This window comes from Myzus persicae, unplaced genomic scaffold, assembly GCF_001856785.1.
Source record: "Myzus persicae strain clone G006 unplaced genomic scaffold, MPER_G0061.0, whole genome shotgun sequence".
NCBI classification, from domain to species: domain Eukaryota; kingdom Metazoa; phylum Arthropoda; class Insecta; order Hemiptera; family Aphididae; genus Myzus; species Myzus persicae.
Window position 1 is genome coordinate 661,552 of NW_019103978.1, and position 26,623 is coordinate 688,174.

At 27.2% G+C, this 26,623-nt stretch overlaps 1 protein-coding gene across 1 annotated transcript; it reads right to left on the reverse strand.

Moving 5' to 3' along the window:
• Window positions 1-4,391: 4,391 nt before the first annotated feature.
• Window positions 4,392-21,232, reverse strand: LOC111037140 (ABC transporter G family member 23-like). Its single transcript, XM_022319521.1, has 15 exons — window positions 21,123-21,232; window positions 14,325-14,457; window positions 14,111-14,265; window positions 13,259-13,366; window positions 13,105-13,198; window positions 11,109-11,243; window positions 10,074-10,207; window positions 9,775-9,997; window positions 9,415-9,580; window positions 9,236-9,348; window positions 8,964-9,034; window positions 6,631-6,719; window positions 6,388-6,570; window positions 4,988-5,074; window positions 4,392-4,911 (listed from the first exon to the last, which is right to left on the reverse strand). Exons 1-15 carry the CDS (start codon window positions 21,230-21,232, stop codon window positions 4,679-4,681), a joined length of 2,034 nt encoding a protein of 677 aa, XP_022175213.1. The 3' UTR covers window positions 4,392-4,678.
• Between the last annotated feature and the right edge of the window lie 5,391 nt (window positions 21,233-26,623).

Consider the following 26,623-nt stretch of genomic DNA (forward strand, 5'->3'; position numbering starts at 1 on the left):
AACCAAACACTACATATATAATTGTGCTGAGTAAACTTATGCTTATAACTAACAATTATGTATTATGAATTATTCAATATGCTTAGTAAATATAGAAAAAATTATTCGGTTTTAGTGGCAAGGAAAAAACTTACATTATATTAGCATGCACTTTGTCTCAGTCCAGTCCTCAACACACAACAATCTGCTCTCAAGACTCTGTGAGAAATGATAATAACGTATTTAGCCGTAGTCTCTGCTCCACATGGGTAACTATAATTTAAGTATATACTTGGAGTTCAAATTATTATTTTAAATGCTTATAATAGCAGTCAGAAAGTAAAGTTATTGGTTTTTCGATGGTGTGTTTACTTATTTATTGGCGCCGTGTTTAAGCTATAAGGAACATATTATAAACGATGGCTTCTGAACACAGTAAATGTTGTTTGAGGAGCTGGTCTTCATAATAGTTATGTGGCTAAAACTATCATCATAATTACTTATTATTAATTAACTATAGTCTATAGTTGACCATCAATATTGTCATGTTTAGTTAGTAAATAGTACCAGGCCCGGGTAGTTTTCAGGTCGAGACTCTATGTAATATCCATGCAATATATAATTTGGCATTCAGACGCTACGGTTTATTTACAATGAAATAATATTAATGTAGACATATTGTGCTTTTTAGTTAAACATGATAGAGCAGTGCACGTTTCTTAATACGGGTCGCTTGATACATTTTAATGGTCAGTAATTTCGCTCAACACGCGATAGGTCTTTGTTTGTTTGATATAAAATTATTACAATAGCTATATTCTAGTAGGTAATTACTAATAAATTAAATGTCCTTTTGTTAAAATCAAGAATTTCTACTGACCACTTTTTTAAATAATTTGTTCTTTCACGAAATTCAAGACGACAAAATACACTTTTTCGTTAAGGGGCCTAATTACTAGTGTATTCTAAGGAAAATGTTATAGGCAACTTCTTATTCATTCAGCAATTAGCATTGCCGTTATAATAGTCGTAAATGATCGTTAGTAGTAGAAACCTGCATAGTAGTAGCACGGAGAGATCTCGCACGCACTCACGCGCACATGCCAAAAACAATCTTGTGATCCAGAAAAAATATTTATTTTTCACTCGAACAGACAACTCAAATTCTAACAATATCGATTGCATCAATTTGCATTTTGAAAATATATTTTAATTTTCAACAATATGTTCGAGCGATCAATCGAGGCACATATGTATGATTTTAGTTAGTTGATCAAATATTTAAGTTTGAAATTTCGTCAGTTTTTAAAAATTATGTACAACATTCATTGCAATCTAAATTACAATAGTTAAAAATTTGGCGCGATCGTTCCCTTGTATATAATATTATAGGGAATCCGAATATTTTTTCTGAAAAAAAATCGGTAATAATCGATACTTATCGTTGAAATTATGAACAGTAGTTTTTGACAAAAGCATTCATTAAGCCTCTTAAGACTGTATACATTTTCAAATTAATAAATCAGCGTAATGGCACAATATTTTAACAATCGCCCGTCGACGTATCTCGCAAAAGTTGCCTTCGAGTTCATAAGACAACTAACTTACCACTCTCGATAGTCTAAGACATCCGTCGGCGTTCCTGTTTACAACATTAAGGTCAGACTATTACATTCTACTGGCCACTGGGTAATAGTATTTACTATTTATTATTGTTTGAATTTAATCACATTTATGTTATTTGTTATTGACACATGGCGATGACATAAACACATTTTTTTTTATAAAATACAATGCTGAATTCACAAATTTAGAACAATAATCACATCGTAAGTGATAATAAATAAACAATATGATGTGAATTACTTTTCATCTTGTATTAAAATTGCAAGTATTTATATTATTATATAAGACATGTAAGTAACACATGATAGTATACGAAGTACTTACATATTGCAACTCATATTATTTTTAGATTCTAAGCTGAGAGATGCATGCATTTGATTCAATGATGTATCATGTGTGTTTCTTTTATTTTACTTCTTACACCATTAGTAGATAGAACAATGCGTTAATTTTAAACTTTGAGGATGGCGTATAATATCAAATTGGATCTATTTCGTAGTTAGAAAGGTCAACATTGAAAATTCTCAGTCTATTTCAAACGCCCAGGGTAACTAAATCAAAAAATAAATTTTATAGCTGTGGATTGAAAGTTTAATACAAGGTTTCTCATAACTAGTCCATATTATAGCCAAAAGGTATAAAAATGATATGCGCACAGATACATATTTGAACAAAATTAGATATTAAACAAAGAATAACGATTTAAACCATTTTGTTGTAATCAGTATTCGTAAGTACTTGAAACATTTTAAAAGTAATATTATGTTTTAAGCACACAAGAAAAATTATTCAACGTACTGAATTACCTATTAATAGTAAATTAAATCATTCTTATAGCAATAATACCATAAAATATACTTACCTCGGTACAAAGGATGATAGACCATCATAGTTGAAAATCAATTTTCGCACTCAATGGTTTACATTGAATTCAAATTTAACACATCCATTACTGCGACATTCTGTACAACATAGTGGTGCCCATTTTCCCGCCCGTTTTTCTTACGATTTGTACTTATTTACTCTAATATTCTAGACTAAATAATAATAAAATAATAACGGTACTAATTGCAATCAATAAAATATACGTCACAACTAGATGTTAATGCTTTTCTGAACTATGTCCAAACAACTCAAATATATTATGTTAGTGATAATATTAACTTTAGCTTAATTTTCTGGACATTTTAGAAAAAAAATCAAAACTAAAAAATACAATCATTGAACCATTATTGACTCTGCTTGGCATAAAATCGGAAATTTGATTTTGTACAACTCAACATTTGTGCTATCTACATTTTTGGGTTTATAATATCAACTAATATTAAATATTATATTATTTTATACTTAAAAAAAAAAACAATTTTAAATTTATATAAAATGTAATTTCAAATGTTAAAATACCAATTTGTACCGATGTATTTACTGTACCTATGTACTTCTCCAATTTGGACTGGACTTCCCTACATATTTTATTTGATATTTCGGGTGTGAAACTAGGTGTAGTTTAGGAACATAAAAGGTAGTATAAATATATATACATATTTACTTATGAAGTGAGAGTTACGGTCGGTACGGTTTGAACTTCTATTTACATAAGGGGCAAGGATTTGTCGCAAAGAACCAGAGTGGTCACTCATCCGGGAGCCTGCGATATGATCGTAGTAATTGCAATAATAATATTCCTGAAGTAAATAAAGTTGCTTTATATAACCGAAGAAATTGGTTAGGTATTCATTTAATGTTTGCTCTGTTAATAAATTAGACATATTTACACTTTTAAACATTAAATAATAAATAAGTAAAACATTGATACTCTAAACCAGAGACGTATTCAAATGAATGTTCACCCCACAGTGTTAACTGTATTTTCTACTTAATAATGAGGGGAGTGGTTCATCCTAATATATGTTTATTTTTTCGATGAAAATGAATAAATAATTAAATAGGAAAAAAACCAACAAAGAAACATAAACATTTTATTCTTGAGGAATATAACAACAGTCCTCAGAACAGTGATTTGTGTCATTCGTTATATATTTTCACGGTTGGTGCATAACAACAGATTAGTAAAAAATTATTGTAATAAGATTACAATGCTTGTTGGGAAAAATTATAAACACAAATATGTGCCTTCATATAAAATAGTACTTACCTAAGTGTAATACTTAATAAGTATCGGATATATTTATAGATTATAATAAACAAAATAGTTTCGAATACAACCCTGGCTAATATTTTTCTGAACATTTTGTTTTATAGATATTTGAGAATTCAACCTTTTATGTTTTTAAATTTTACTAATGACTAAAGCATAGCAGTTAGTTTTTATCTGTATGTTTATTTGTTATTAGTTATTACTTATAAGTTATAATATTAGTCTGTATTTCAATTTCAATATACTATAACATAGTATATAATAGACAGATATAATATTTTTGAGTATATGCTGAATATTTAATACAGCTTGCTATAATATGTAGTATTTTAATTTTTTATTATTTAGGAATATAATATTATCTCATTTAATTTATATGAACAAAAATATCAATGCATGTCGAAAAAACATTTAAAAAAAACATAAATTACAAATTTATCACAATTCACTATTGTATGTACCAACAGGGAATTCGGATTCTTTAATATATGAAAATGAGAAAACCAATGGTGTTCATTTCAAGGCAGCAGTATTTTCCACAACAACTCTTACATATGTCATTGGGAAAAAATGAGCATGCATGGATTATACATACATTATACATGTATAACATAATTTACAAATAACAAAATTTAAATACCAATTTAATATATTAACAGCTAATTAAATAATATGAACCAAATATTATGTTCTCTTCAAACGCAATCTTCTCATGTATTTTACAGAAACTTATCTATACAAATTAATATAAAACGTAAAATACCATACATTTTTTAAATAATTGAACACGTATAATGTATTATATTATATTATATAACCTTTTAGTATTTCTCGGTAACTATTATCAGGCGTCAGCCAATCACTATGAACATCTCAATAACAAATACAATAAATATTTGTTTAAGTTCAAAGCTCTTATTTATGTATAACCCACATGTCCTTTTTTATTTTACTCAGGCCAATTAAAATTAATAATAATAATATAGCATGCCCAAACGTCGCTGTGGTACCCATTATAACGGATGGATGGTCCAATGTCCAACCTTTCAATGTTATGTCATTCATCGTCTTCCCCGCTAATCGCATAGGAAGTAACTCAGATACTGATCTTAATAACTTCGCCTGTCCATCAATTGGCCATACGCCACCTACACATGATAAGAATAATATTATTAACATATTTTTTTTATTAATTTACAATGACAACAAGATTTGCTTCATTACCCGATAATAACATCTGAGATAGAGCCCAGCCATTCATAATATGAACACCACCAGATTTAGTTGGTGTTATTCCAGCAGCAAGTAAACCTATTACCAATAAAAATCAAAAACAATAATTAAATATCTTGCATATAGATTGTTTAACATGAAATTATAAAAATATTAACTAATAGAATTAAAAAACTAGAACTGTAGGCGTGTACTGTGCGTATTGTATAATGTATGATACACTAATATGTAAATTATATTAAAAAAAATATGTGTTGGGTATTTTAATTTTAGTTGTTTGCTTATTGTATTCTAGTCTTAAGTAATCGAGTAAGATTACTGTAAAAAAAAAGGTAGCTCGCTTCTTTATATGTTCTCTGTTGCACGAAATCATAGACATGTTTTTGAAGTTATGATTGAAACAAGTTAGAAAACCCTACTCTGCGTGCTTGCTAAGTTTCTGATTTCAAAACGCATTTTAATACAAATCAAACAATTAAATTTCCATATACAATTTAAAAATAATTTAATACCTAGCCTTTTTATTTTGGTACCTATTGTTTGATAATTGCTAGCATAAATTTACTTTGAATAGAACCATGGTTATACAATCTAATACAGATAACAGTTAACAATCATAACTATGTGCTGTTAACTAATGGAAGGGTAGACACGACGGGGATTTAAGGTGTTCTAAATTTCAATTTTTATAAACCTAAAAATGTACTAATGAGGTCGCTATAGTAATTTACTCGTATTAAAGGAAAATGTATTTATAAAGGGAACCTAGCAACTGTAATACGAAATTATAAAGTTTTGACGTTATTTTGAAATACCTATCGATAACAAAAAAAAGTTGTATCCAGCCCAATAGCAATATAATATGTGTGTTAATATACTTTTAAACACATTTTAAAATTGTTTAGAAATTTAGAATAAAAGGTGTTATTTAGCCAAGAAATGTCATCTAAGAAACATTTATTTTATCTATCATTTGAATTTTTTGATTTGTACTGCTGTAAATGATTCTTCATAGTTTGTATGTTATGCTTTATGTTTATAATAAATATCTAAATAAAAAATTTTAGTTACGAATAGATATTTTTATTTCATTTTATTAAATAACAATCAATTTTAGATGGATGTTAATAGGTTCAAAAAATTGTTGTATTTAGTTTTAAATAGTTAAACTTTAACTAAAATTCAAAAAGAAAATTTCAAATGCTAAAATGTTTTAGAAATTGTGACTGAAGTTACCTAGGCTTTCTGTAACTGCAAATGCAGTACCTACTATCGTTTCTAAATATGTATTTCTCAGTGAAGTGAATAATAACGAATAGCTTTTAATTAAACTTATCAACATTCATCATAATATCATATATTAATACATATTTATTTTACTTAATACACACCAAAGAGAAATCCTATCCATGACATAATTATTATCAATATGACATATACGAATAGACCATTGGATATGACAATGGGGTTCGAAAATAATACATAGGTGATAATAATAGAAATAGATGAATGCCCGATAATTAAAGCATTTGAAATACAAAACATAGAAATGAGCAATTCCAATATCGTAACACCTGAAACAAAATTAATTTAAGATTTTAATAATTTCCGGTGCTCAAATATTATTGAATTACCTGCAAACATTGATCGACTTAGGATTCCATCCATTCTTTCTGATAGCATAATACTCACTGAATAAATACTACTAAAATAAAATGCTCCCCTAAAATAAAAAAAAAAAAATAGTAACTAGGATATAATTTGTTTTTTTAAGCTTTAAATGAATGAAAAATTATAATATACAAACAATACAAAAGTATACATATAATACAATAATATATTCATATATATATATACATCGATGACCATTTTTGAATTTTCAAATGGAACTTATGTGTGACAACTAACAAGTATGATGTACAATTGCAATTTTTAATTCACTTAAAAGCATTAATTTGTGTTAAGTTTTTACATCAGTACATGAAAATGCACTTCATTTCATTTGAAAACATAGATTTTGTTAATTCAATTAAGTAATTGTATGTTAAATAGGTACCAAAAAAATTAAATACAGAACTATTTAGCTCAATCATTCTTAACTGCCTATTTAGATATGCAGAAACAATAGTATTGAGTACCACTATCATACATTTTCAATCGTAATGCTTTTTGTATATTTCATCATCAGTGGTGCAATTTCAATGAAAAAACTGGGGATGCTAGAGCCCCTTATTTCTTTTAGTAAGTCTACGAATTGCATAAGTAGTGAGGGTACTAATTTATAAACTAGGCGGGGAGAATCACCCCCAAGCAAATCCACCAAATTCCAACTACGTGAATCATATAAAACGTTTCTGATTCATTCATAATCTATTTAAATGTCAATAATTGATAGTTTCAATAGCATTTCTAAAAAAACGCCCGGTTTTGAATTAATCACTGGTAAAATAACTAGGCACCTTCTTAAGAGAACTATCGTCCAACTCAGTGATCAGAATATGCTACTTCCCTATGTTTTGAAAAGATTCAAGCATCATATTCTTACTCTAAAACATAAGAAACCACTAACCTCCCCTTCCACATACAGATCAATAGGTCTTATATGAACCTTCTCCCAATTCTATCAAAAAGGTTTTAAACACTTCTTCTTCAACTTATATTCTACCCATAGTCAATGATGCGAATATTTTACCTAACTTCCAATTTGGAATTCGTAATAGTCATTCTACTATTCTTCAACAAGTACAGAGGCAAAATCTCATTCACCTTGGTAAAGAAATTTTACTGTACTGGTACCTTTATTTATATTTCTCAAGCGGTTGACAGAGTGTGGCATGCAGATTTACTTTGCAAGCTAAAATGTATACTACCCAGAAACAACAATTTAATTCTAAAAAACTTACTTAGAAGACCAAATTTTTCAATGCGGGTAGGCCTCGCTATTTTACTCCCGACAAAAATTAATACTGGTGTTCCACAAAGCACAGTGACCACCAACTACTTTTCAACATATTCATATCATCCAAACTAGAATCAAACTTTGTCGACAACAAATCTATCATAGCCACTAGTAAAGGATCCCTATCAAGAACCCTTCTACGTCCAAAATCATTTCAACTTTCTTGAAATCTGGTATAGAAAATGGGGAGTTAAAATGAACGAAAGTAAGTCCATCCATTGCACCTCACTCTATGCCATATATGTATGAATATGCCAGAAAAATGCTCTCAATAATCTTAAATAATAGTTCAATATGCACGTCAACTTGGTATTGACATAAACCGTCGTCTTACCTGGCTCTCTCACATTAAAACAAAGTTCAATCACTAAATAATCGCCTACGCCTAATTCGTTCATACTAACCTCCAAAAATATAAAACGACCAAACAAATGATTGATCAATAAACTATATATTACTTTATATTTACTACTTAGACCCATATTATACATAATGCACGTCTGCGGAGCAGTACAAATTTCCAATACAAACTGTATCTAAAAAATTCAGTCAAAAACCTCAGTATCGTTTTACGTCTCAAATAAATCCCATTACTTTGATTTCAAAATATCAACACGAAATTATCCAAAATACCTTACAAAAGCTTCATCTCAATCCACTTATTTCTCAACTAGCATTTATATCCATACCTAGTAATCTCCAAAAGAGATTAAAAATACAATTTTGTAGTGACCTGCTCACATGAGTATATAATTCATTAGCTATTATGTAAAATTATGTAATAAAAAAAAAAATGAAAATGGAAGTGCATGTAAGTTAGCTATTGACGAAGTACCTACACTGAGAGGTCTTTTCACTCTGTGTTTCCTGTGTATACTAATATTATTATCATTTAAACTTATTGTTCTACTTTTGTAGCATATTGATTAATGATAAAAAACAATATAATATAACTGACTTTTAATATAAACAATGTTTAAGTTAATTAAAAATAATAGTAATAGTCACATTGCTAGGAAAATGGCCGCTGTACTGTTACGGTGATATTTCACATCTTTTCCATATAATATATTTAACTCCTAAAAACAAAAACACAAGCATATTATGTATACATTTCAACAAATTTGAATCAAAATGAAATATAACTAGGTTATATCACACTTGATTTTCATAGAAACAAACCGTTTGAAATAAAAATATTAATGTAATTGTACTATAGTAGGTATCATTATTTTTTTATGAAATATATTAATGGAGTATATTATAATGATAAATCTTACCATGGGTAAACCAGCTATTTTTGGATTATTGGAGCAACTATTTAAAGTTGTCTTCATTAGATAACGTATTGCATTTGTTACATCCAATAATATTTGATTTTTAAACAACATATCTAAAATTACAAATTATTTTAACGTTGGTTACAGGCATAATTTGAAATACAATTGGATTTACATACTATGTTTGGAAAAATGCATGTAAGGCAGCGATTTCATATCATAATCATCGGGACTGTCAATAAATATGGTCAAGCCTTTAGTATAGTTCTTTGGAAAATGTATAAATGCTAAAAAATTGTTTTTGTCCACAAGCATTTCACCAGAATAACGATCTTTTACTTCAACCTAAATAATTAATTAGTAGGTAGATAAGTATGCAATGGGCACCTTAAGATACCTGCCCAATTATTTGAGACAAAGTTATGATCATACTTAATCGTCTGAAAAAGAACCTATTTATTCAAACACCAGAACCTTATTGGCTTATTATGGAAGTAACTGAAAATATTTATCTCATAAAACTCGTATTTTCTACTTACTAATTTATAATCATGTGATGTGAGATAGTTTATAGCAACGCAACTCATTGATTGACTTGTAATATTATCAAAAATGCATCCACTGGGGTTAAAATATTTGCAATTATTTAGATTAATTTCATCATTTTGTATTGCTACTTCCATTCGTTTAAAATCTGATCCGATACTAGTACAAAAATTACTAGTTTGTATGATGGGAAGAATAACCAAGGTAAACATTAACCTATAAAATATATATTAATATATAAGTGTACTACAGCATTTATATTAAAATACAATTGTACTTGAATTATGGTTACCAGTAATCACGACATAATATATGAAAATTCTTTTTAAGCAATGCTTTAATTCTTATAAAATCTACTTTTTTACCAACTTCCATTAATTTTTTTGATTTTATTTTATCCGTTTTTTGAACTGCTGTAGGAAGATTCTAAACAATACAAAAAGTTTTGAAACAGTTTGATTTTAATTAAATTTTAAAATCAAAATATGGAATTGGCAACCATGGACATTAGTATTTGTGGAGAAGGTGGAGGGTACTATTTTTTCTTGGTGAGGTTTTGTTGCTAAAAGCCTGAGTGGTCAACCATCCGGGAGCCAGCGACACCCGACGATATCTGATTGCATTTTTCCAAGAGTATATCAATACTAAATTAATGAATCTGTTCATTTATTTTACGTCAAAAGTTCCAATTTATAATATTAAATAATTTATAATTAATCTATCGTAGCAAGTTAGACATCTAAATATCTAATAGACTGATCAAAAATCAAAATTACAAACACATATTGGATTTGTGAACATATTTTCATCGACTTTATCCTTACTTTAAATTTCTCTCTACTTTTTTCTCAATAGCATTATTGGAAATTACAAAATAATAAATATATTTTTGCCAGATGTTGAGGTATTGAAGTAAAAACTTGAAAACGACGATGTAAAGTAAGGTTGCTAACAAATCAAAATCAGTTATTAGAAATATTTTCTGATAAATTGTTCAACCAATATGAATGTAGGTATTATTATAGATAAAAGTACATAAGTTATGCATAAAACTTATATTTCATGTGACTGAGCTGTTGTGACATAATATCCATAATACATGTGCATACGGAAATTACACGTTTGAAATGCTTGCACGCACATCACAACCACATTACAGCTCGCGCGCGGATACGCACAGTTCATATTAGCTCACATCCAAAAACAGACCATTATGGTAACCCCCTTTACACAATACCTCTTCACAGAAATATCAATTTCACCACGTACTTACAAAAAGTTGTTAAGTTTAAAAAAATGTATTAATTATATTTGTATCAAAATATACCGTTGGTAATTCATTTGTATCTTGATAAGCACAAAGGGTTAAAAAAGCTGATTCCAATGAATCTGCTTCATGTTTGGAAATAATATCTTGAGGCGCTCCTTCTTCTACCAGTATTCCATTTCTCATTAAACCAATCTACAACAGTAATTAAAAAATTAAATAACAGGCACGTTAAGTTTTTTTTCAAATAATTTTATACATTTCTATACTTAATATTTTGGGGTAGGGATTAATCAAATTATTATAAAGACGTTATTAAACAGCGTTGAATTTCCTACTTCTAAATGGTTTGCGGAAATGTATTTCGTAATTTTAAACAGTTCTGATCACGCTACGCTACATATAATAATAGACTGTTAATATTAAATGCCCAACACATTCATTATTTGTCAGTTATTGGTTTGGTGATAACATAATTTGGGATTCTTTTGTCATTATTAATTAATTATTCAATTCTATTTGAAATTGTGTATGATAGTATTATTTTTATTTAATGTTTGATAATTGTTATCTATTGTACGTAAAATTTTGACTGATAAAGTATAGTACACGATTGTATCTAGTTAAGAGAACGCCATACCTGCATTGTGTTGTCTCTGCTTAGATATGTACAAAATAGCAAAAACTGTTTTAGAAACACTTATTGAAACACTCAATCTGTAGTTCTAGTAAAGACACCAAAAGTTAACATATTATAAAAGATAATATGTGTTATGTCGTAGCGATTTTATTTGTTTGACATTAATAATTAATTAATTGATAAGAAAAAAGTTATAATACTTTTAAAAATCTGTTATTTTTAAGTTTTCCAAACTTAAATAACTTTTGATTATATTTGTTTTATCGAAATAATAAAGAACCTAAGACACAGTTAAAATTCTAATCTATTCGTTGTGGAAATTTGATTCCTTAGTTATAACTGTAGTATTTTAGGTTCTTTGCCACGTGAAACCGTTTTTGCTATCTGTTACATTTGTAAGGCAGACACAACGCATGCAAGTGTAGAGTCCTCTTAATAATTTTCTCAAATATATCTAAATAACTGAGTATCACCTAATAGCTGAGAGTTGTTTCGTTATTAAATAGGTACAATATAATTAAATATGATTATCTTTATAATAAGTTAAGTACGAATACAAACTGCAATTTTAAATTGCATTGTATAAATTCATAAATAAATAAGAGGCCCCACACGCACACGTTGTCGCAACTTTACAAGCATACAACATAACAATTTTTAGTTCAGAGTAAACAACTCTTGTGTTGTTAGCTCGAATATTATAGATGATATTGGAGTGAATTGATCTATAATCAATCTGAATAATTTGGACATTATATTCTGTATTTGTTGCTTTAATTTTCAAGCTATTTGTGAATAATAATATAATGTATTATGTAACATGAATTATAACAATACAAAAATGATCATAACTCGCTCAAAAATTAATTTACAATGAACAGTCAATGTACGAACACATGTAGGTTATATTCTTACTTTTAAATTTATAATAGCCAATAGGTGATTGTGCTAACTAACTCGTATTAAATAAAACAACGCATAGATAATTGGTTCTGCTGAACTCAAATTTGTTAAGTTGAAAGATTGTTAAACGAAGAAAACACACCATGAAGATACACGGGTGCATTCTCCTGAACAAATTAGATTATATAATTTAAATATTTTATGTTATTTAAAGTTGTGGAATGATTTGTCAGAGTAGTAAACAAAGCGTGTCAAATTATTAGGTGAAATCTAAGAATCTTAAAATGTTCATATTAGATTAATATGATGTTAAAACCCATGCTAACAGGAAACATAGCTACTTCAACCAAACGAACTTTTGTGATATTTTTGTATTGAAGTAAGATTGTATTGTTGTACACTGTACCTAGTCTGATTTAATAGGCTTTAATTTAAATTTTAAGTAAAATACGTGATATTAGTCTTATTTCTATATAAATATATAAATAAAAAAAAAACAATATAGAGACTTACACAGCTGGCTAGATTTGCTTCTTCGATATAATGAGTAGTTATTATGATTGTTTTTTGTTGTTCTTTAACCATTGTCATAAGACCATTCCAAATCCTAGAAAATATTTATAAAAATTAGTATTGAATTTAAATTATTTTTTATTCAATGAGTTACTCTTGTCTTAGTAAAGGATCAATTCCAACTGTAGGTTCGTCCAATATAATAAGTTTAGGATTATGCAATAAACAAACACCAAGTGATACCCTTCTACTTTGGCCACCACTAAAAGGAAATAATGTAAAAATAAAATAAATTACAGTAGTAGATCAACAATTATTAAAAAGTATATGATTCGTATAACTATACACCATATCTCATCTTACCAAATTTATTATGAGACAAGATGGGAAGATATAAAATGTTTAGAAAAATCAAACAACATTTTTAAAAATTTAAAAATTTAAATATTGTATATAAGTTTAAAAAGTAGTTGATGGATTTGTAAACACCCATATGCGCTCTCCGTAAAAAATATATGGCTGTAGTAATTTCGTGTAAATGAACGAAAACACGTCATCTTAAAGTTGCTAACTTCTAATATGAGATTTTAAGTGTCTTATACCTGTGGGTTCTAGTGGCTACAACTTCATGGCTAACTCAATTTTTCTATCACAAATCATTAAAAAATACTGAGACGCTACTGTAACTATAAGAATTTTCATAGCAATTCAAATAATGAGTTAATTAATAATGATCCAAATTCTAAATAATTATTTCTTAGATTGTACTTGATTCAATATGATATAATTTTTAAAATATTTTTATTTTCTATATTTTATCTGGAGTAGATTGTCATAAAATAATATAATTAATATTTAACATATTATTTAACATGAAAATTGGAAACACATTTTAAACAATTATGATTATTTTATATGCTGGTAAAGTATTTTTTGAACAATTTATAATGAATTATATGTGTCATGTATTACATTAAAAGATTACTAAATATAGAGTAATGTGTACCTTATATCTCGAATCAAACTATTTAAATTTGGTAACTGTAAGAATGCAACAAGCTCATCTATTTTTATGTCGATTTCTTTTTTGCTCATGTTGTAAAGTGATCCATAGTATTCAAAAGTTTCTTTTATGGTAAGTGTGCTTTCCAAACATAAACTCTTCAAAATAACTAAGTGTTAAAATCAATATAAAACAAACGTTCAAATTCTATATTTACTTGAGGCATATATCCCACGTCTTTTAAATTTATTGCTTTCAAGTCTATACATCCTGAATCCAATTCCATTGATCCCATTATGCATTGAAGAAGTGTCGATTTACCACAACCACTTGGTCCCAAAAGGCCATATCTGCAATAATCGTAATATAAACATTTAGTAAAAATGTCAAGTACCTACAGTTATTTGTTTTTGAATTAAAGCAAAATAAGAAAATCTTAGCACCTATTTTACCAATTTATTAGAATCCGAATGGTGGTTTACCCCAAAATATAATAAACATAGAGAAATGAAAAATATACCACAACTTCATTCATTCAATCGCAAATATAAGTAATTATAAACAGATTAAATATGTATAATATTATATGTTTTAAGGTCATATTATACCTAGAGAAGAACCAACATTGTTCCAAACCAACGAAGAACCTCTTACAGTCAATCACTTCATAGTGTATTGTCAAAACTACATGCCAACTAGAAAAAACCATCTCATTTATCAAACATATTTATATGTACAATTTAATCTAGAAAAACCAAATTATATTCAACCATATGTAGCATTAATATTTATTATTGTGTCAAACTAATAATCACCTAAGTTGTTGAAGGTGTACCAAGTATAAAAAAAAAATAATTATGTCAAAAACTTGTTTTGCGTAAAAATTCCAGTGTAACCTTAATTTTTTTTTTGTCACAATTCTGTCAAAATATAAATTATATATTAATTTTGACCTCTCAAAAGTAATAACGAGATTCACTTCCTTACGAGAAAAGATACTTAGATTGAAAATTAAAACATGAACTATAAAACATGCACACAAACAAACAAAATCCGCACACACGTAATTGTAAATTCAATATATTCATTGCTCAGCTCTGAGCTTAAAATTAGTTTGTATTATGATTATTTATTTACATCAACAAACCAACAAGACGTGTATAAATATCACAATTTTTAAACGTATAAATATATTTAACATTTAATGAATTCAAAATTAATCTACCACTTTTATACTCAGTTAATGACTTAATATTTGTAACACAACCAAGGCGCTTGAAATATATTTCAAAAGTTCAATTCAACATCAATGGTTGATGCATTAAACTATTAGTAGAATATTATATTTAAAAATAGTATATTTCCGTTGTTATTACAAAAAGATTACAAGCTATCTAATATAAACAATTCAATATTTCGAGGTTACCTCAAGTAGATAACCATAATTATTATAAAATTCCAAATGTAATAATGTTCAAGAACAACTGTGCCCCAAAGGAAATGGGTACGCTGAGACCCTCCTCCCGCTATTATCATCAATGAACATAATATTATTATATATTTATTAAAAAGAGAATACTTCATTCATAATACTATTAGTGCAGTACTTGGCTATGTGTAGATTCTAGCTATTATAATAGACCTTATACCAATAGATAGAAGATACAAATCCGAAACATGGTGGGGAACTTACTTTAATTTGTTTTGTTCCCCTCCTGTTTATATTTGTACACTTGGTCACATAACTCAATTTGATACTGTGGTCCTTTTCATAAAATCTTAATGTTCACGGACTTACCTCACTTCTAAAATACAATAAATTGAATAAAATTTGACTAAATTGTTTTCAAGAAACCTCTTACTTCGTTCTTCATTTAATTTTAATGTACTGTACACACGTGATATGTACGACCAGTTTCATCAATCGTAATTTCATAATTTCACACCAATACACAGTAAATAATTAAATGCAAATCATATTAATTAGACAACTATTTTAAAACTATTAATAAGTGCGAGGGAATAGATGTCAGTAAAGGTTTAACTAATTCAGGAGGATTATCCAAATTCTTATAATTCCTTCAGCAATACACCCTTGAAATGGATTATTGAGTATAGTCTTAACTCCTAATTGAGTATATTAGTATCACTATGAGGTCAAAATGTATTTAGGAAATCATGATTTGAAGCTCTGAGGTATAACGTTTTTCCAAATAATATAAAAAATTTAATTTAATTCTTATTTGTAGTTTTTAGTAAAGTCAAAATAAATTTTCACTTAAAACATTGATTAAAAAATTTAAAAAAAGTTACCTTTCTAGTAGAATTATTACTGAACTAAAATATCTTTAAGGGCAATGATGATTGATTAGTATGTATTTGTTGTTAGTTCGTAGTTCTATTTTTAGATTTAATGTAAGGTATTTATCTATTTAATGTATGGTCAATACAGTTGATATTTGTATCTAGGTGTTACGTTTATGTGGCAACGATTTAATTACAAGACAACTCCATCATTGCAAAATCGATTTTTCTAGACTTAAACTAAACGCATTAAATGTATAAATCGTGTCTTATTCTAACAACCTCATTCATTTAATTTGAATGAAATATTACTTGTTTTGTTATACTAAACGATGCATTCATTAGAACCGAATAATTACTATAGCTGTTTATCTGAGTTTACACTTCGTTAAAATATCATTCTAGTATACCGATCAAGCTAAGAGGCTTTAAATAAATCACTAGTCTAAAGTTGGCAAGGCGATTTTACTGACATTTATCGATTAGGTATTTTATTTTGTGCAATATTATGGACACGTAAATATTAAAGTATAAACATATAGTAATAACGACATAATGTTACTTTGCTACATTTATAAAAATACCAATTTTATTTTTAATGATTTATATTCATTAAATACAAATGTAAAGCTTAATTTCCTGACAATAGTTTTGTATACGACTTAATAACATATAATATATTATTGTTTACAAAATACGAAGATCATAATAATGTTATACATTTATCTGAGATATGCTAAGTCATTACCCGACTGCAAAAATTTAGAGATAACGTTAGACAGATCACAATAATTTACAAGAAACCATTATAACAATTACATAAACGAAGATTTTAAATTTTCATTAAGAAATGTGTAGGATGCGTTATTTTGGATGATTATATATTAAGGTATTACAAACCTAGACCTGAGACAGAATTACAGAATATGAACATTTTGTCATATTTAAATTAATTATCTTAAAATTCAAAATCATGGTATCAAAATAAATATAAAATAATGTAAGTATGTGATTTTTTTTAATACGTCTTATAAAACTTGTATTTTAAACTGATATATTTATTCAAGTCAAATTTTCCCCGGATTTTTCTGTAATAATAAAATATATTTTTTTTAAGTATACAACAATATCAATAAGATTTTAAATTAAAATATACTGTACTTTATTTGAAGTATACGAGAAACGCAACAAGTTATAATATCAAATATATTGCTATTCCATACTATAAATAAATTTGATTAAATGTATCCTTTCACTTCAGTATCTTAAGCATTCAATTCCTTATTATTTTATCCTTAGGTATTATATCATATTTCACTCAATATAGCTAAATGATTATTTTCATTCCAAATAAATTGTGTGCATTTATTCAATACTTAAAATTTTTAGTTCCATATACAGTATGTTCCAAAAGTCCCGTATCACCCTTAATATCTCCATATAAAATCACTATATTTAAACGCGGTATTTTTTACAGTACTAAGTATGACAATTCTGATTGAATGGCATAAAATTCATTTTTTTTTTTTTAAAATTCAAAAATTTTCAAAAAATTTTTTTACGCATTTAAGAATTTAAAATTTTTAAGATAGCCATTTTGTTGAACATATTTTTTAAAACAGTTCAAAAAAAAACAATACTAAAATTCAATAAAAATTGACCAAGTTAGAGCAAGTTATGTTTTTGAATAATTGTAGTAAAAAAATCAATTATTGTTTCACATTTCAATAATGAAATATCTAATTTCAACACACGACAATACTTTTGCATTCCTTATTAAAGTTTTGATTTGAATAGAAATAAAAATAGCCGTGTTATATCGTTTACTGAACAGTAAAACTAGTTACCTATTTTTAAGTATTTTAATTATCATGAAGTGAACCTAAAGTTACGGTATTGGACATAATCTTACAGTTATAATTAATGCGATTTATAATAAAGATAGAGCTAGTTGAGTAGAGTATGTTTATAAATAATATAATTGTAATAATAGTTATGTAGGTATGCTGTTTTTAATGGTAATCTGTAAACATCTAATTATTAGTGAAGCTTTTAGGAAAGATTAAAATTAAAATTCAGATAATATTTTTAAACTTGATTGCTAAAAGAAAAAAAAGATTTTATTACATAAAAATGAAAATAATTCATTACATTTATATTTTTATAAATGTTCGAAATGACCTCCATTATTTGCAACACAGAGTTGAAGTTTTTCGACCCAAGCGTTCTTAACATTTCCTAATGTCTCGGGTAAGATATTTTGAATATTTTGTTCAATTTTATGACGAAGATCAGGCAATGAACACGACGGATACACAAAATTTTTTAAATAACCCCATAAAAAAAAATCCATCGGTGTTAAATCGGGGGACCTAGGTGGCCAAAGCACTGGACCCCTTGTTCCCATCCATCTTCCCGGGAAGTGCTCATCCAGCCAACCTCTCACAATATTTGAATTATGTGCTGGTGCACCGTCTTGCTTAAAAATTGGCTCTATTCTGTTTGTATTAATTAACTGAGAAATTATTGGCCACACACTTTCTTCTAATAAATCTCGATACTTTTCTCCGTTTAAATTACCTTCTATAAAAAAGGGTCCAATGATCTGCTTATTTTTAGCACTTCCCGGGAAGATGGATGGGAACAAGGGGTCCAGTGCTTTGGCCACCTAGGTCCCCCGATTTAACACCGATGGATTTTTTTTTATGGGGTTATTTGAAAAATCTTGTGTATCCGTCGTGTTCATTGCCTGATCTTCGTCATAAAATTGAACAAAATATTCAAAATATCTTACCCGAGACATTAGGAAATGTTAAGAACGCTTGGGTCGAAAAACTTCAACTCTGTGTTGCAAATAATGGAGGTCATTTCGAACATTTATAAAAATAAAAATGTAATGTATTATTTTCGTTTTTATGTAATAAAATCTTTTTTTCTATTTTAGCCAATCAAGTTTAAAAATATTATCTGAATTTTAATTTTAATCTTTCCTAAAAGCTTCACTAATAATTAGATGTTTACAGATTACCATTAAAAACAGCATACCTACATAACTATTATTACAATTATTTATAAACATACTCTACTCAACTAGCTCTATCTTTATTATAAATCGCATTAATTGTAACTGTAAGATTATGTCCAATACCGTAACTTTAGGTTCACTTCATGATAATTAAAATACTTAAAAATAGGTAACAAGTTTAACTGTTCAGAAAACGATATAACACGGCTATTTTTATTTCTATTCAAATCAAAACTTTAAAAAGGAATACAAAAGTATTGTCGAGTGTTGAAATTAGATATTTCATTATTGAAATGTGAAACAATAATTGATTTTTTTACAGTGAAACTTCCTCTAACGGACACCTCCCAATAGCGGACGTTTTTTTTTGAAAACGAGGACATTTTCTCTACTTTTTAATAGGAAACCCTCAGAATAAGAATCCTATTTTTACCTTAATTAAAAAAAAAACCAAAATGTTGGTACCAAAACGCATTTGCATTAGTATGTAGGTACTCTCGTAATAATGTAATAATGTTATAACAAACTTGATAAGAAAAAGCTTTAAGTTAAACAATAAGTTAACTTGTCATTGAACGATAAGATAACAATCCGACGAGTAACGACGAAAATTAAACATTGACTGCCAATGTTTCGTTTGTTTTGTCGATCAGTGATTTTCTATTCGACAAGCGACTAAAGAATACGATTTTAAAATGAGTGGCCTAAAGCGAAAGAGGTTGTAGCTTCGAGAAAAAATTGAAATTATCGACTTCCGTCTAAGACAATTGCAGCGTAGGAATTTGTTTTCTGGGAGAAAAGTTTGAAAAAGAAAACACTTCAGTTTTCTCTTTTACTGTAACTATGCAAATGAACTTACTCCTGAGACTTTCCGGAGACGGCAAAATTTTAAACAGATCAAGGTTACTAAGTTTTTCTATCCTTGAATACAATTTATATAAAATATATTATTTAATTTATTACCCAATGCCTAGGTATATGGCTGTATATCATGTATATATTTTATTATTTTTTTTCAATTATAAAATCATTAAATCTACATAACTCGTAGGATGCTTTTATACATTTTATGAATTTCAAAAATGTACTCTGAATAACGGAAACCTCCAAATAACGGACAAATATTCAGTGATCGAGGGTATGCGCTAGTTAGGGGTTTCGTTGTATTGTAATGAATTTTAAAAATAAAATGTAGATTTTGGTAGTAACTGGTGCCTACAAACAAGAAGACGAGATCACAATTCAGTCCCACACTTTCAGACAATCCATGACCATTGAAATAATTGTCGAATATTATCTACAAACTATAACACAACTTTATATTATTTATTTATAATTTATATTTATACATGCTATGTATAAATGCTATGCTAAGCTCATTATAAAATCTAATAATCTCAGAAGCCGAATTATTGAATTTATTTCTTTAACTCTATTTTCTTATACATTATCATCATTTCATATTTACGTAGGTATTTAAAATTTAATACCTACCAAGTCAGTCTTAAATTTCAGTATTCCTGCCTATTTTAATTGTATATCCCATATTATATATTTTTAAGTGACTGCTACATCATTAATAATCAAAATCAATAATAACCGAACATTAATATTATTACACCTTTAATGAAAATTTAAATGAGTCAAAAATAAATAAATAACCATTATTCAAATATAATAACTTACATGGAACCCGACGCCACATTCATGTTCAATCCATTAAATACGTTATTTCCTCCATAACTCTTAAATGCATTTATCACTTTTACACCATATTGAATTTCGTCGTCAATCATATTGGGTTTTTTTATTATTGAGATGATATTTTATCATAAATAAATGCACACAAATAATTATGGTTGGCTAAATTACGTAGTCGTATATATTTACTAAAGAACAAAAAGATTAGAAAATTAAATCACGAAAGCGTGGATATTGATATCTTATACCGGTCACAGACTGTATATAAATAAACGAAATTTAAAACATGAGTGGTTCATTAAATCGTACGCATTATCGGGGTAAAATATGGAGAATGTAAAAAAAGTAGAATCTTTGCATCTGGAAGATACTGAATCTTGGTGTCCTTGAACAATGGTAGTTACTTTATAGACAGTCGGATTTTTTTATTCTGCTGTTGTGTTCAAGATCGAAAAAAATGGGTGAATAAAAAAAATGGCTCGAAAAAAAACTATAAACATCCTACTATAGTTTTTAAATTGGTTGTACAATATTATGGAGTAACCGAAAACAATTAAATTAAATAATAATATTGTTTTCTTATTCAACAATTTTGTCCAGTTATAAGTGAAATAAGTAAATATTTAAATTTTAAATCTGTGTTGGTACAATATTGTTAATCAGAGTAGTCAATACGATTATACCTGTGTTCGTAGAATTATTTTATAATTCGTTCTTTAATATTTCTGCAACATTATTAATAAAATTATTTTTTAAGAGTTTTACCTTCAACATTTTGATGTCTAAACACTAAATATTATTGAGCCCATAGTAAATGATTCATAATTTACAGAACATTGTGGCAGGGAATACAATACACAATGTTGGTAACCACTCCTGCGTACAATTCACTTCAATATTATTTTTTTTAAGAAAACAATGTTATATCTCGGATTTCAATTAACATAAAATCATTGGTCTAGACATAAAAAATAAACGTTGAGACAATGGATACCGATTAGCTGTACTTTAGGTGTCGTGTTGGTCATTGTAATAGGGATGATGTTCAATTTGAATTACAAGATGATTACAACAAAATAATAGCAATAAAGATTAAACATTTTATAAATATTTAATTTGTGTGGATTAACGATAAACTTTTTTTTTAATTTCGTCTAAAAACAACTTAGGTACAGGAAACCTTGTATTATTTTTTCAAGTATTTTTTGACCAAACAAGTTTTTTTTTATTGACATTTATTTTTAAAAAAACTAATAATAATCAAACATTTCATATACCTATAAATAGCTCAACATATGAGTTAAAATATTTTGAGAACCTCATGATGTATAGAAAATTCTAATATAAACATTGACCAAAAATTCCATGTATCTACATCTACGGTCATTTTTTTTAGAGTAACACCAAAAACCAAAATTAATTTTTCCCAAAACTTCCTGTTTGTCCTTAATTTGTTTTTTGTTTTTCCCGGTACGCTAAGAAATTATTCGGAATTTTAAACTTTGACCTCTTGAATACACAAACTAGATTCACATTCCTATTGAAAAAAATACAGAAGTTGAAAATCGAAGCATAATTATTAATTTTAACTACTTAGAGTAAAAAAAATTACACATCATTGCAAAATCAATACATTCTTGCTCAGCTCAGAATCTAAGTCAGCTAAGTCATGATTATATAATATTATATTATATTAAATTAACTAGGTGTTAATCAAACAATTTCCTCGAAGTATTAACTTTTGAAGAAAGTGAATTTTTTAATTAGCCTCAAATATATAACTTGTAAACAAATATTTAAGGTAATAATACTTAAAGTCTTAAAAAGAAGTAACTTTTACATTCACCTACATTTTCTAATATTTATATACCTACTATTTGCATCATAATATATAAATGATTCGACAGAGATATTTGCCTAACACATAATATTATGGTCAAAAACACTATTAGGTTTAAAATAGTAATTGTATTTATCATCTCATGCACAGGGTGATTTACCAAATATGAACACTTACCTTCCTTCTTTTCCTATTTATTTAAATTCTGATTTTTAAAATTCTTAAGTAATTACCTATAAAAAATCATATTTCAAAATAAACAAATTCTCAGATGTTGGCCATTTAAAGAGTAATCTGTAGTGGTACAAATTTTTTTCAAGTGAAAACCACCCTTTCTTCTCCTTAAATTATTAATCTGGTTTCTTTTTTTGAAAATTTTGATTCATTTTAATCAAAATTTGAATGTTTAGCGTTATTAAACCTAGGGTAATCCTGAATATTCGTAAAAAAAAAAATTAAAATATGTGTAATATTAACTAATTAATACCTATAATATGTATATTATGTTTAGAAAATGAGTAAAAATTATAAAAATGTTGTATACGTGTTCATACACGAATATTTTCAGTGGGACATATTATTATCTTCTCAAATAATAAATTAAAATTAAAATAAGAAATACAAACATTAAATATCATTTTCAGTTTATCATAACCATTAGGAATATTCTAAAACAATATTTTAGACAATAGTCCTTAATATTTACTTAAAGTTAATAACTCAGAAACTACTTATTTGAATCTCGACTTATACACATCAAAATGTTCAAATAAGGTATTTAATTTAAAATGTACAATAATAAAGGTTGATGTTGATCTGAAAATAATAAGTTTGTATTACTACAGAAAACTCCTTAAATGTCATAAAAATCACAGTATATGTTTCTAAAAATTAATTTTTAAAAGACAAAATAGGGAGAGCATGATTAGTGACGAATACCGTTTACATACTAAATTATTTTTTTTAACAAATGATGATGTTTTTACACTTTATCTTATGTTTGGTATCATAATATGTTTAATTATAACTAGGTAAGTCTAGAATTTATACGCATTGGTGTGACTTTATTTTTTGCAGCTTCATTCTTCAATTGGGTTAGTAATGTCAATGACTCGCCTGATACTAATGGTCTATTTTAGATTTTACGTATTATTAGCTACTAGTTATTACTTATTACACATGTCAAGTATAAACATTAATAACGCATGGTTTTTAAGTATATTAATAGAAGTAATATAACAAATATTGTAAAACAAAGTGTTTTTGAATGCTACTATAATTGTGTTTTGAACCTTCAAAACCTATATACTTATGAATTACGATACAATGGATGTGTAGTATGGTACTTATTACTTACTTACTAACCTACTAAATAGATGACGTGTAATATGATGTCAATAATTTAAATTCAATAATACAAGTAATTTTTTTGTTAAGAAAAACAAATTTTAAGATCTGTTAAAAATGCTATGTTCTTTTATTAGAGTTCAAATATCAAAAATAATTTGACCTAGGTACTAATAAGTAACCCTGGTTTTCTCACTCAACCTGTTTTAAATGTATTTGATAAATAAATAATTAAAAAAACAGTTTTCAAGTTTTGTACCAGACGTGATAAAAATTGTGTCCGGTAAGGAATTATTTTAATATATTTTTTTAGGTATAGATGCAATAGGTATATTGAGATATTGAGGTATATAGATCCTTGTCAATGTAAACAAAAAAAAAACAGTTTATTGCGTTATTATACGTGATCATATTATTACTAATGTACTAAAAAAAATAATCCCTCAAAAAAGTAAGACATTTCCAGTATAATCACAATTACATCCGAACCATAAATCGTGGCTACTAATTGACCGACTGTATAATGGGACTCATGCAATGTAATGATATATTTCAATGTAATTACGAGATAATTCGAACAACAAAACAATACACATTAGCTTAGAAAAAAATAAAAACTTGTTGAAATAGAATAATGTAATACAATTTAATATGCATACGCATTAATTTAATAAAAAAAAACAAAAGTTATCATATAAAAATTAATAAGTAAATGATTTTAATATTTTGTAGGTTTATGTTTAGATTAGCATTGTATTTGTAGAATGGCTATACAATTCAGCCTTGTACATGTTGGGAGCGTCTGAACATGTGAAAACAAGTATCTATTACCTGTTCGAATATTATTCGCAATATAAAAAACAATAATAAACCACGTTTGATTTGCTATAACTAATCTAATGCGTTATAATAAAACGATGATAAAAGTAACCTTGTAAATTGTAATATCCAAAACTATAAATTAAAAAAACTTTAGAATTATCCATTTGCAAAAAAAAAAAAACAATAATCTTTTAATCCAGTACCTACAGTGTATACGTACATTCCAAGATGAATATGGCATACGCAATATTATGATGAATTGATAAATATAATTGCAGTCGTAAAACAATTAGTATACAAATATTTTTTTGAGAATTTGTAATTGTAGCCGTAATGATGAAATTTGGCAATTTTCCATACTTGAAAATAACCTGTGAAATAAACGTCATCTTCATTGTTAATATATGGCGATACAGGATATATACGCACTTAAGCTCCCCAAAAACGGTAGGTAGTACTCAATGTCGAAAATCTGTTTATTAAAACTGCATTCTTAATATATTTTTAAATATATGCATGTATACACGGAACACATGTTTTTCAAAAAAATAAAGTTAACTTAATAGACATTTAATTCAATAGGTACGTTGAATGCGGAGTATACTACAACATCGGTATTAATCACAACCTGCCCGAATCACTAAAAGAAATACTCCACAACACCCTCAATCCATAGCCAACATCATTTAATACATCACAGCAGCCAATCTTCAAACCAAAATTAAAAATTAATATTTAGAATAAGTACACATAAATATGTTATTGATTTAAATTATTTGTAGACCCAATGGCACATGTTTCCCAGGGTATTAAATCAATAAGAAAAAAAAATAGTTACGTATGAAAATCGCCTTAAGACAAAACCAATTGATTATAAAATAGCTGATTTTTATGTAAGCAAAATAATTTAATACAATATTCATATTATTAGATGTTTGAACTTTATCAAAAAAGGCATAGAATTAAAAATAATTTTGTTTTGTCTTAATCATTAACTATAATAGTAATAGTTAACATCACCAGACATTAATTGCATAGGTTGTGAATTTGTGATTCCTCAAATATAAATTTAAGGTATTGAAGTTGACGCCGATATTAACTATTTGTTGAAGACTTGGAAAGCAATTTCCTTATTTTAATTTGAAATTCAAATAATTTAACTAAAATATAAACTTTTCCAAAATTAATTTTATCTTTACGTATTTACTATGCAAAGTCATATTATATAGAAACATTTAATTTGGTTTTAAAATATTGGTAATATGTTATATTTATTTTCCATTATTATTTTCTATTCATGCTGGTATAAAACAAAAAATAACATGACAGCAAAACTATCATAATATGTGGCTTGGCGTGACGCATCGGCTGCTGCCAGTCACGGAATGCGACTGGGAGTAAGTAACGGCCACAGCTACTAGCTCCCGGATGGGTGACCACCTGGGTTCATAGTAGTTAAAAACCTTGACACACATAC

What these genes read in the sequence shown, in the direction of transcription:
- LOC111037140 (XM_022319521.1), bottom strand. Translation starts at nt 21,232, where the DNA reads ATGATTGACGACGAAATTCAATATGGTGTAAAAGTGATAAATGCATTT. An exon ending in AATGTGGCGTCGGGTTCCAT is followed by an intron (nt 14,458 to 21,122) that starts GTAAGTTATTAT and finishes CGATTATTGCAG; the next exon opens with ATATGGCCTTTTGGGACCAA. An exon ending in AGTTTGATTCGAGATATAAG is followed by an intron (nt 13,367 to 14,110) that starts GTACACATTACT and finishes ATTTCCTTTTAG; the next exon opens with TGGTGGCCAAAGTAGAAGGG.